At 36.3% G+C, this 13703-nt stretch overlaps 1 protein-coding gene and 1 non-coding gene across 2 annotated transcripts; both read right to left on the minus strand.

The window, feature by feature from the left end:
• Nucleotides 1-2605: 2605 nt before the first annotated feature.
• Nucleotides 2606-3669, minus strand: LOC103220223 (small ribosomal subunit protein uS5-like). The gene is made up of 3 exons (XM_073023331.1): nucleotides 3642-3669; nucleotides 3005-3541; nucleotides 2606-2778 (listed from the first exon to the last, which is right to left on the minus strand). The coding sequence occupies exons 1-3, from the start codon at nucleotides 3667-3669 to the stop codon at nucleotides 2606-2608; spliced, it is 738 nt and encodes a 245-aa protein (XP_072879432.1).
• LOC119627425 (small nucleolar RNA SNORA64/SNORA10 family) lies at nucleotides 2842-2974 on the minus strand. The gene has a single exon (XR_005243619.1). It is a non-coding gene; the product is annotated as a small nucleolar RNA SNORA64/SNORA10 family (small nucleolar RNA).
• Nucleotides 3670-13703: the final 10034 nt, after the last annotated feature.

A 13703-nucleotide genomic window follows, 5' to 3' on the forward strand; every position in this document is an offset into this window, starting at 1 on the left:
GTCTGATCACAGGCTTTATTCAGAAATTGGATTTCATAGATACAATATGAATTGCACAAAGCAATCTATCCAACAGGGGAAGGACTTGATGGTACTTAAAAATGTCATTTAGAAGAGTTTGAAAATATTTGGTATTTTACTTTATTTTAAGTGACAGATGAATGGAAGTAAGCTAAATATTTGATATCAAGGAGTTTTAAAATACAATAAAAATTATATGAAATTATTTAAAAATCTTTAAGTACTTTGGCAAAACTATAGGACTTTAAAATCAATCCTATTCTTTGCAATGCTCACTGCTTTTGTTCTTGATTGGTGAGGCGGTAAACATTTGTGAATATGTCTGGTCTCTGCTGAATTTTGATTGAAAAAAAAGAATGGGCATTTTGATACTTATTACCTCTTTTTTTCTTGGGCCTTCTGACCCTTACAAAATAGAACTGTCAATTGAGTTAACTTTTTTTATTGAATACTTTCTTGTGCAAGGGACTGTACTTGAAGAAACATGACAAAATGAGTACAACAAGGTCTCTGCCCTCCAGTTGTTTAATCTACAGACAGAGAAATCTTTCTATTGCCTGTTGGTTATTACCATCCAGAATTTCTACATAACCTTAAATTTAACATATGAAAGACTAGATTGAACACCTCTTTCTTTATAATTCTCACCTTAGTTAATGTCAGTGGTGCCTCAAGTTGTCTCCCAAGCCTGAAATATAGAAACCATTCATTTTTTTTTTTTTTTAATTATTATACTTTAAGTTCTAGGGTATATGTGCACAACGTACAGGTTTGTTACATATGTATACATGTGCCATGCCATGTTGGTGTGCTGCACCCATTAACTCATCATTTACATTAGGTATGTCTCCTAATGCTCTCCCTCCCACCTTCCCCCACCCCATGACAGACCCCGGTGTGTGATGTTCCCCTTCCTGTGTCCAGGTGCTCTCATTGATCAATTCCCACCTATGAATGAGAACATGCAGTGTTTGGTTTTCTGTCCTTGCAATAGTTTGCTGAGAATGATGGTTTCCAGCTTCATCCATGTCCTTACAAAGGACATGAACGCATCTTTCTTTATGGCTGCATAGTATTCCATGGTGTATATGTGCCACATTTTCTTAATCCAATCTATCATTGATGGGCATTTGGGTTGGTTCCAAGTCTTTGCTATTGCGAATAGTGCCGGAATAAACATATGTGTGCATGTGTCTTTACAGTAGCATGATTTATAATCCTTTGGGTATATACCCAGTAATGGGATGGCTGGGTCAAATGGTATTTCTAGTTCTAGATCCTTGAGGAATCACCACACTGTCTTCCACAGTGGTTGAATTAGAAGTTATTCTTGAAGCATCTCTTCATCTACTCCTCACATGCAATCAATCAAGTTATCTTAAATTGATCTCCTCAATGTCTAAAACCTGAGTTTTAATTCTCATGTCAGAGATCATAGTTACTGTTCCTGAATTAGTTTAATAGTTCCTTAAATAACTTCTGTGCATATGTGTATCAGTATAAAGTTATCAATTAGCTTTTCTTGAAAAGACTCTCTTTTATAATGAGGGTTTTATCTGTCTTAATTTTCTGTTGTTTATTTTAAAAATAATGCTTGATTATGGCGAAAATTTAAATAGGAATCCAAATAACACAAATTACTATAATTTACTGAATATTTATTATGTCCTATGTGGTATTCTCAGGACTTTAAGCATATTCTTTCACTTATTCTCACAATAACCCTATCAGGTAAATACTATTAATATCTGTATTTTAGCATTAAGCAAACAGTGTTTAAAGGTTTATTACTTTTATATGTTAAAATATATTGCATTTTCATAAGAATAGAGACTTCATTTTATTTTTCTTAGCTAAGTAAACCATTTGACTGATCCAGGCTATTTTTAATAGATGGACTGATTGAATGTTTACTGAAATACAAAATCAGATAATGTCTTTGATAATGGTTTGCCTTTGATAGATTTTTTTTTTTAATTTGGGTAGGTCTGTCACTTACAAAGATACTGTGATGACAGTTTATACAATGTTTTATTGCACAGTCTGCCATATTGCGCAAACACTGAACTTCATGTTTTTATTCAATAAATGAGGCTTGAAGACTAGTTGATATGCTATTAAATAGATCAGGAGTGATGAGGACTCAGTGAGAGGAAACCATATGAAAAGGAGAGGTCAGGAGTTACAAGCCCATAGAGATAAAGTGACCAGAATTTGGTGCTCAAATAAACCATCCAAGAGAACTCGATCTGTAAGAGCAGCTGGAGAAACAATGACTTTGCAATATTACAAAGATGGCAATTCTGGCAGAGATCCCGGGTTGATGGATGATTTGGATGTTTGATTCTAATAATACAGTAGTTTCATCTGTTTGTTAAATTTTTAAATGATTATTCTTCCTCTTGAGTAATTAATGCAAGTGTCTCCTATTTCCATAGTACTTTCTATATCATTTCCAGTCTCCATTTCACTATCATATCTATTAAAGGAAAGGCTCTCATGAAAGCAATTTAGACTAACATACTTTTTCTTACGGGGCATTAGTAACAGGCTTAATTCACTTTATTTTTCTTGTATAAAAACCCTATGTTGTAGCCACAGCTGGAGCCTGGGTCCGTTGCACAGAGACCTTGGTGTGGGTCTTGACAAGGTGGTCAGTGAATTCCTGATAGGGAGACTTGGTAAATACAGTCTCCTTCCAGAGGTCAGGGGTCAGGTAGCTGTAGGTCTTAGAGATGGCATCAAAGGTGGCCTTGGCTGCACAACAAAAGAACCCCAGGAGGGTCAGTGGTGTGCTTGAGGTAAGTCTCCCAACCCCAAAATTGTCGCACTCCTAGGAACAGAGAGGCCATTCTGGGCGGGTCTGTCGTGTATTAGGAGAGCCTTTCTCTGCGTCTGTGAAAACACGCCAAGCACACACCGGACCCGTGTGGTTAAGCGGAACTGAGAGACTATGGCTATGCCCCATTCCTGGACCACCTACCGAAGTTGCCCAGGGTGGCAGTGCAGCCCCAGGCTGAGGTGTAGCAGTCATCGATACCAGCCATCATGAGCAGCTTCTTGGGCACAGGCACTGAGACGATGCCAGTGCCCCAGCGGCCTGTCACCTTGCAAGGGTCGGTGTGGGGCTTGCTGATCTTGTTCCCCCAGTAGCCTCTACGAACGGGGACAATGGAGAGTTTGGCTAGGATGATGGCCCCACGGATGGTGGTGGCCACCTCAGTGAAGCACTTACCACCCAGGCCAACGTGGCCATTGCAGTCCCCGATAGCAACAAACGCCTTGAACCTGGTGCGCTGGCTAGCACGGGTCTGCTTCTGCACCGGCATAATCTTCGAAACCTCATCTTTGAGAGAGGCCCCCAAGAAAAAGTCAATGATCTCAGATTCCTTAATGGGCAGGGAGAAGAGGTAGATCTCCTCCAGGGACTTGATCTTCATGTCTTTGACAAAGTGGCCCAGTTTGGTGACGGGCATCCACTCCTTATCCTCGGCCTTGCCTCCGTGAGCTCCGCGGCCTTGGCCCAGCCCCGTCCATGGCCGCAACCCCGGCCCCGGATGCCACTGCCGAAACCACCGCGGAGGCCACCGGGGTTCCCCATCCCAGGAACACCAGGGCCTCCGGGCCCCCCGACTGCACCGGCGTCATCCGCCATTTGGTGTTTTCTCAGAAAAGAAGGCGGCATTTATATTTTAAATCTACTTTTTGATTATGAAATTGTATTGTGTAAACAACAAATTAATACAAACTTAATGTCTTGAAACAAGAAAATTTAGAGTTTTTGTAGATCAGAAGTCTGGGTGCAGTTTAACTGGGTCCTCTGCTTAGGGTGTGACAAGCTGCAATGCAGGTGTTGTCTGGGGCTGGGTTCTCATCTGCAGGCTCACCCAGGGGAAGGTCCACTGCCCTCTCACATAGTTGTTGGCAACATTCGGTTCCCTGTGATTTTACATTTCATGACAGTTTGCTTTTTCAAAGCCAGCAAGGGGACAGAAAGAGAATGGAGAAAGTTTGCTAGTAAGAGTAAATACTATACAATGTAACATAATCATGAGTAAAGGCTATCACCTTTACCACATTCTGTTGGTTAGAAGCAAAGCACAGGTACTGCCCACATTCAAGGGAAGGAAATTCATAAGGATGTCAACAGCACAAAGCAGAGATCATAGGACTGTGATCATTTTTAAATTAAATTAAATTAAAATTGTTTTAATGTGTTTTAGGGATGGAGTCTCACTCTGTTGCCCAGGCTAGAGTGCAATAATATGATCATAGTTCATTGTAACCTCAAACTCCAGGGCTCAAGCGATCCTCCTGCCTAAGCATCCTGAGTGTTTGTGAGTAGAGATGCACACCATCGTATTGATCTTAAAATCTGCTTGCCACAGGATTAGAATTGGCTCTGGTTAACAACACACTGTAATTTTATTTTATTTTTTCTTTTTCAGGTCTCCTCTAAAATTAGTATATTAATTTTGGTTAATGAAGATTTAATGTTATCTACTTTCTGTTATTCTAATAACAGCAAAATATAGCCTGCAATGAAATGGTTATTTTTTCTATTTGCTCTTCTAATTTACATATTAGTTCCAAGTATGGTAAAAATAAAACAACAATAATAATAGCAGTCTAGTAAACCAGAGCCAATAGTAGTAAAAAACCAAGTAAACAAACAAACCACAAACAGAACAGAATAATGAAGATGTAATAATGTAAACCTAACACTATGTGTTCATGCTTTCCCTGCTCAGACTGGTTCAGTGAATCCTACTGTTCTGGAAAACAAGAGTTTAAAGGACAAGCATTCCTATACAACAATAATAGACAAACAGAGAGCCAAATCATGAGTAAAATCCCATTCACAATTGCTACAAAGATAATAAAATACCTAGGAAAACAACTTATAAGGCATGTGAAAGACCTCTTCAAAGAGAACTGCAAACCACTGCTCAAGGAAATAAGAGAGGACACAAACAAATGGCAAAACATTCCATGCTCATGGATAGGAAGAATCAATATCATGAAAATGGCCATACTGTCCAAAGTAATTTACAGATTCAATGCTATCCCCATCAAGCTACCAATGACTTTCTTTACGGAATTAGAAAAAACTACTTTAAATTCCATGTAGAACCAAAAAGAGCCCATATAGCCAAGACACTCCTAAGCAAAAAGAACCAGGCTGGAGGCATCATGCTAACTAACTTCAGACTATACTACAAGGCTACAGCAACCAAAACAGCATGGTACTGGTACCAAAACAGATATATAGACCAATGGAACAGAACAGAGGGCTCAGAAATAACGTCACACATCTACAACTATCTGGTCTTTGAAAAACCCCACAAAAACAAGCAATGGGGAAAGGATTCCCTGTTTAATAAATGGTCTTGGGAAAACTGGCCAGCCATATGCGGAAAACTGAAACTGGACCCCTTCCTTACACCTTCTACAAAAATTAAGATGGATTAAAGACATAAACATAAGACCTAAAACCATACAAAACCCTAAAAGAAAACCTAGGCAATACCATTCAGGACAAAGGCATGGGGAAAGACTTCATGACTAAAACACCAACAGCAATAGCAACAAAAGTCAAAATTGACAAATGGGATTTGATTAAACTAAAGGGACTCTGCACAGCAAAAGAAACTATCATTGGAGTGAATAGGCAACCTACAGAATGGGAGAAAATTTCTGCAGTCTATCCATCTGACAAAGGGCTAATATCCAGAATCTACAAAGAACTTAAACAAATTTACAAGAAAAAAACAACCCCATCAAAAAGTGGGCAAAGGATATGAATAGACACTTCTCAAAAGAAGACATGTGTGCTGCCAACAAACATAGGAAAAAAAGCTTATCATCACTGGTCATTAAAGAAATGCAAATCAAAACCACAATGAGATACCATCTCAGGCCATTTAGAATGGCAATTATTAAAGAGTCAGGAAACAACAGATGATGGAGAAAATGTGGAGAAATAGGAATGCTTTTACACTGTCGGTGGGAGTGTAAATTAGTTTAACCATTGTAGAAGACAGTGTGGCAATTCCTCAAGGATTTAGAACTGGAAATACCATTTGACTTAGCCACCCATTACTGGGTATATACCCAAAGGATATAAATTTTTCTACTATAAAGACACATGCACACATATGTTTATTATAGCACTGTTCACAATAGCAAAGACTTGGAACCAACCCAAATGCCAATCAATGATAGACTGGATAGAGAAAATGTGGCACATATACACCATGGAATACTATGAAACCATAAAATAGGATGAGTTGGATGAGTTCATGTCCTTTGCAGGGACATGGATGAAGCTGGAAACCATCATTTTCACCGAACTAACACAAGAACAGAAAACCAAATACTGCATGTTCTCACTCATAAGTGGCAGTTGAACAATGAGAACACATGGATACAGGGAGGGGAACATCATACACTGGGGCCTGTCAGGGGGTGGAGGGCTAAGGGTGGATTAGCATTAGGAGAAATACCTAATGTAGATGACGGGTTGATGGGTACACCAAACCACCATGGCACGTGTATATCTATGCTACAAACCTGTATGTTATGCACATTATCCCAGAATTTAAAGTATAACAAAAAAAGTATGTTAAAAAGTAAAACAATGTATCTTTATAAGCCATATAGCAGTCAAATCTAGAAAGAGAAGAAGTACAATTTCTCAAGACAAGAACCAGATGAGTATCATCTCAAAACCTATAAGTGCTTTTTTCCAATCTCCAGTATATTTATAGATTTTTTTTTTTACACAAAAGCAGTTTAGTTTCCAGATTAGAAGAACAAAAATCTCCGCCAGAAAGATAACCCTCTTCTTATTAGTGGTTTAATTTTTTAAAAGACTAGGTTTCATTCCTGTGCGTTGGATTGCAGAACAATTGAGTGGTGGGGGCATATTTTGAGAGGGAGAAAAATTGTGTGGGAAAACAGCAAATTCCTTACCTGGAGTTCCTACTTTACCATTTGAATTTACACCTTCAGTCATCATAAAGATTATCATGGGGAGAATTTCAAAATTTCTTGTTGCGTTTTGATTTATTAAGAGGGCAAAATGAGCAAAATGAAGTTGTAAAAAATTTGTAGAAATGTTTACCCATTTGGATTTGGCTAGGATTTTCTCTTGTTTAACTTTTTTAGGGAAAGATTTATGAATCTTGAGTTATCAGCTTAAAATGCTGTATACCGATCCATGGGTTAGACATGAAACTTTCACCTTTATAGCAACTTTAAGTAAATGTTTAGGCCCGAAATACTTTGATTTGAACTAAAAAATAGTATGGAGAAGTATGGAGAATCCTTCCTCAAATCTTTGGAAGTTGATTGCTGTTGTATTTATGTAAACATAACACAAAGACTTTGGACTTGTACAGACAGCAGCCCTGGAAGAATATATTTAATTTAGAATTATTGCACCAACAAATGAGTTACTCGATGAATGGAACTATACCATGGTATAAATAACACATAATTTGCTAAATAGTCAACTTCTGTGTATATTGATAGAAAGATTAGAATAATACTTATCAGCAAACATAGTTGTTTGGGTAATATTTCCTATTTCTCTTTACCAAGAAATTGGTGAAACTCACCCGTGTCAAGTCCAGGGCTTCTGTCATGGTGTTCTTTGTATGGTCTTTTGTTGTCCTGGCGTGATATCTAAAGCAAATTTTCTGACTTCCACTTTGATAGAAGCTAGGTTTAGAGAGCCATTGCAGGTTTTATTTCAGTCTATTTCTGCAATTTCTTAGTTTCTCAAATATATTCCTATGGTTCTACTTCACATTTTGTCTAATTTTGTTTTACAGGTGTGAGGGATGCTAGAAGTCATGGAATTTTCTCTCCTCTAGTATGTGTTTGGGAAAAGGTTAGGGCTGCCTTAGGTGAAATGATTTCTCTGTGCTATTCACGCAAACATTTCAGGTTAGAAGTCCTGCTCTGACTCTTTTTGGAGAAAGAAATGCCATCTAGGTTGAGGTCATGGAACACAATGGGCTGCCATATTTAAGAAAGCATTAAATCTATGTTCCCTTCATGCATTACTATTAAATTATCAGTGTTTTGCTATTTACCTAGTTTACTCTAATATGTGTGGTAAGATGACATCTACAGAAATTAGTAGATTTTTAAATAAAAGAACCAAATTATGTAAATATTTGTAAGTAGTAAGAGGCAGCATGAACATGAAATCTGAAACCTTTAGTATCTGCAACAGGATTCATTCTTTCTTTAAACTCAGTTCTTGTTCCGACACATTGATACCCATTCTTTCTGCCCATATGGTGTTTTTTTCTTTTACCCTAACTGTTTTCTTCTCTACTTCCCAGAATAAGTAGATAACACATAGCTCTTTGGCCCCAGGCCAAAACTTTGAAGCTTACAACTTTTACATCCTATTTGGAAATCTTACCTTAGAAGATTTTATTGAGAATAGCCCCTTAAAGGAGTTAAACTAATGGGGGCTATGCTTTAAAAGATTTTTTGGAATTATTAAACTTAAAAATCAAAATGTTTTATATTAATTTAATTGATATATTTTCAAAGAGGCCACGTCGACTCCACAGAAAGTCAAATGCAAATAATAGGTTAACAACCATTTATCTATAGAGTACTTGTTTCATGTACAGTACATTAGAAAAATATCTCAATGCCTTAAATTTTCTCTCTCTAAATAGTTACTTACATTCATAGTAATTAAAACCCTGAAGAAGAAAATTTGAGCCCTGATATTGAAGAGAAATAGAGACTAATAATGATATATAGATAAATGTTTTACCAGATGTTCTACATTATTGTTCCAAATTTTCATACTCTACCAATATTATTGTCCACATAGAACATACACTTGATGCTTTTAATGATATACAATGGACCCTGGGGTTAATTTGTGAAATCCTGGAAATAGCATAGCATAGTTAGTTATTAATATTAATACAGCTCTCACACACATTCATGGAAGTGTTGGCATGTGTCCTGCTATTGCATATTCCCAAATTTGTTTTCTTCTCTATTTCTTTGGAAGACCCAAGACGTTACCCACACAGATGCATATTTATTAATCTTAAATGATCTTTAAAAAAAAATCTAATATTAGCTTTATATAACTTAATTACCTTTCCCAAATACCGTTTTGTATGTGAACTACCTTGGTGTAGATATATTTGGTACATATATATTGAATAACATAGAGATGAGATGAGTGTAAGGTCTCTAGGCATTTCAAGAAGATGGTTATACTCTCTGAAGTTGTTAGAAAATGATTTTCTTCATGGCTGATTAGTATATATGGATCATATATGTGTGTGTGTATATATATGTATGTATATGTGCGTGTGTATATATATGAAATGAAAGTCTTCTTACATAGGGTCAATCGGAAAGGAGACTTTCTACCTCCTCATAATATTTACAGGACTTTTTCCCAGTAATACAGCAATATGTACCTAGTGTTTTCCAATGAATTTTAAATGAACAAAAGTCAGGGGGCTATTATATTAAGGAATAAAGAGTTTTTTGTCCTGGACAGTGAATATGATTTGCACTGTTTCAACTTGGCTCCATTTCTGCTATGACAGTTGTAGCTTTAGTTTCATAGCAAACTTTTATTTTAAGGAACAACTAGTTTTGAAGTCGCTCTGGGTATGTGATTATATTTTCAATTGTGTCTCTCTTGTTGATCTATGTTTTGAAGGAAGCTATACTATTCTTAAAACTCAAATTCTTAATTGAGAATATTTGAGATTCTGAAGACTTAATAGTGATATCATAATCCAAAATACTATAAAAGTGGAAAAGCATAGTTTTTTTTTTTTTTTTTTTTTTTTTTTTTTTTAGCTACCTCTAAGCTTATGAAAATAAATACACTTTTTGGAGTCACAGCACTTATGCCTAAACATCACAGCTATACTAGAGGTAGAATAACCTAGAAGTCATTTACCTCAGTTTCTGGCATTGCGAATAATAAAATGAGACTCAAGAAGGTGAAGGTTAAGTTCCAAGGTTATATAGCTAGTTATTGGTAAAATAAGTTGTAACCACATCTCCTGTTTTTTTCTTTTTCACCATATGATGCATAATGTACACTTCTCTTTGAAAATACATATTTGACCCACAAGAATTTCCTTAGAAATCTAATGATGTGGAGATTGTAAGGCTAAGAGATATTGATAGTTCAATGTCAACTCATTGATCTGGTGCAGACTCACAATGAATCTAATTCATATACAATGACAGAATTATCAGATACCAATGTTAGGTCCTTTCATCTTAATTATTTGTATAAAATATATGTTATTTTACTTTTAACATATGCAGATGACCCAATCTGTTCTTTTTATGCCTCTTTTTAAAATTCCAGACAGAGATTCAGTTTTCCCACTGGCATAATACTGTGGAGAACTTGTTTTAACCAATGAAAAGTTAAAGTGCCATTATTCCTGCCTCTTGTTGTCCCCTGCCTAGCCCCTTCAAACACCACAATCACACAGGACTTGAAATAAAGTTATAGTCTACATAAGCGTTGTGCTACCATCAGCCTATATGATCAAACAGTTCAATTGTCATAGCTTCATATGTTTGCTAACAACAAGAGAAAGTGGATGGCTGAGTTATTTCGAGAGACATTTAATAGAATTCTAGCACACTGAAGAGAACTTAGATGGAAATAAAAATCACAGCCTCTTCATTCTTCATTTTTAACATATGCCACCTCATAATTCTTTGGTTGGAATATTTACCTTCTGCATTTCTGTTGAAAGTCGCTAGGATATGAAAATAAAGAACTCAGAGATTGGACTTCAAAAAAGAATGTAGAATGGAAACATGAATTAATGCAAAAGACTTGCTTTATAATTCATTCCTTAAATATTTGATGTGGTTTGCCTTTGTGTCCCCCCCAAATCTCATCTTGAATTGTAATCCCATAATCCCCACCCATGGTGGGAGGGACCCAGTGGGAGGTAATTGAATCATAGGGCCGGTTCCTGCCATGCTGTTCTTATGATAGTGAGTGCGTTCTCACCAGATCTGATAGTTTTATAAGGGGCTTCCCCCTTCACTCAGCACTCATTCTCTCTCCTGCCACCCTGTGAAGAGATGCTTTCTGCCATGATTTTAAGTTTCCTGAGGCCTCCCCAGCCATGTGGAACTGCGAGTCAGTTAAACCTCTTTTCTTTGTAAATCACCCAGTCTCAGGTATGTCCTTACAACAGTGTGAGAATGAACTAATACACATCCATTTTAAGATCTTTATTGGAATAAATTCTCTTTGACATTCAAAGTTGTGCTTCCATATGATAATTTGGTTTTAAAATTGCAATATGAGTTTTTCTCTTTGAGTCCTAGTTTTCCTATCTATAACATGGAGATTGTGATAATTTCTAATTTACTGGGGTTTTGAAGAAAATATTTTAAAAAATCCTATGTGCTTGAAACATTTTGTGTGTTAACAAAATACATTTTGTCTATGTTTATAATTACATTTTATTAAAACTGAAATTTGATGGTATTTTATTTCCAGCTCTCAAAGTTTGCAGCACCAACATTTCATCACCAAACACATACTTAATACTTCCATAAACAGTCTATTTATCTCAGTCCAGTGAACATTTCTTTCTTTCCCTCTCCTATTCCATGTAGTATGCTAATTATGACACTGATCATTATTTATCTTTGCATCTTCCAGGGAGTGCCTAGATGAATGCCATTCACTCAATGAATAATCTTACTCCTTTCAAATCAAGAAAGCCTGGACACTTCTGTAGCTATCATTGTATGGCGTATTGTGAAGAGCCAATGCATTAACTGATCAAGTTACTCAAAACTCCACTCCTACAAAAATATTAGGAGGTCAACTTAGTTGCCTCGGCAGCCACCAAAACATCACTGAGTAGGCATGAAATGGGTTAGTTCGTGCCAACTTTTCCTCCCTATATTCGTTAAAGTGTAACTTTGAATGGCTCTCAAATTTTCCTATGTATTGATCAAGTTTTGAAAGGATTCTATGCTTTGATTTGTGAAGCCAGGCTTAGGTTTTATCTATCTACACATGATCACCCATATCCATTCAATAAAATGGCCATAGTTACTAGTTACCTGCCTCCTTGTGAGGATCTTCAAGATAATCTTTGCAAAGTATTTTAAGGCCATTTAGAGAGAGAGAGATTATAAATAATACTGGTATTTTCTCTTCCTAAATCTCAGTGCTCATCTGAAAAATTGATATTTTTATGTGGCATTCTAGGGGTACTATCATACATGGCCAAAAAGGTTTTCAGTATCATCTTATTAACTTTGTATGCTCTTTTATTGAAGGAAGAATAAACCATTTAAGTCCATTGAAATATTGACTTTTTTCTCATTAAAGTGAAAATATTTAAGATGCTCTCTCTCTGAAAGTGTGATAGGGATACAGAAAAGCACTCTTAGAAGATAAGATCATTCAAAACAAAAGTTCTCAGGGATCATTTTCAAAAATGGTGCTCCCCTGTCAGAGCACTGGTGTTCGTCCACTTTATTATTGATACAGAGGTCCTTCCTGTCAAGCTAACCATTTTTCTCTTTGAATTAGAATGAAAATTTTCTCATGTGCTTTTCTATCCTGAGTTAAGACAGATGAAGTAGGAAACACAGGCACTGTTATTCTAGTTGTCTCCATTATGACATAGATATTTATAGTTTAGATGGTATCAATGCCTCCCAGCTTTCTAACAACACCTTTCAATATGATTCTGTCCCTAAAATTTTTCTTCGAGCAAGAAGTCTAATCTTTTAAAATAACTTCTGGGCATGTCCCTTCATAACTAAAACTATCACTGATACCCACTGCCTGTGAATATATTTCAAACATCTCAGACTGATATCCCAAACCCTATATGACTATAACTTGCTTTCCTAGCCATATCTTTCATTTTTTTCTAGGTGAACTGGTATTCTACACAAACTATTATACCCAATGGCTATTTACCCTATTATTTAATTTCCCATTCTCCAGATTTTTGCTGTTTCCCAGCCTCTGCTTTTCCTGCTTCCTGTGCTTGCAGGTCATGCTTAAATCCTATTTTCTTTAACTGCCTTTGTGGGAAAGTGCCCCTTGTATCTTTGTAAATTCAGTACTACTCTTAGGTATAACTACTGCTGCTGATATTGCCATCATTGTTAAACGTGTCTTACATCTCTCATCGTACTAAAAGCTCCCAAGGGCAGAGTTTGCAAATCAACTATTCTTATCATCCTCACAAGACCACATACCTGGTCTGAGCTCAAATATTTATTTGTTTGATGATACCTAATGTCATTTATCATGCCATTATGGTTTGTGTTGCAGGCCTTGCAACAGATATTTTAGACATTTCTTTCATTTATGTAATACATTCTCACAATGATACTGAAAAATGACTATCATTACTATTAAATCTTTAAAAAAGGGAAAGAAACTAGGATGCCAGAAAAAGTGATGTCATGTGTTAAGGGCATAGAATCAAAACTTCTGGGACAGTTGTAAGCAGGTTTCTCTCACTTTAGGAACTTGTTCCACTACAGTTTGGGCAAGAATTCTAATATTTAAAAAAATTTAAACAAAACTAAAATTATTTATGCAAAGCCAGTTAGTATGGTTTATGAGACTAGAGCCCTGATAACTCCTCAGATAACCT

Source organism: Chlorocebus sabaeus, chromosome 14, assembly GCF_047675955.1.
Source record: "Chlorocebus sabaeus isolate Y175 chromosome 14, mChlSab1.0.hap1, whole genome shotgun sequence".
Classification (NCBI taxonomy): Eukaryota; Metazoa; Chordata; class Mammalia; order Primates; family Cercopithecidae; genus Chlorocebus; species Chlorocebus sabaeus.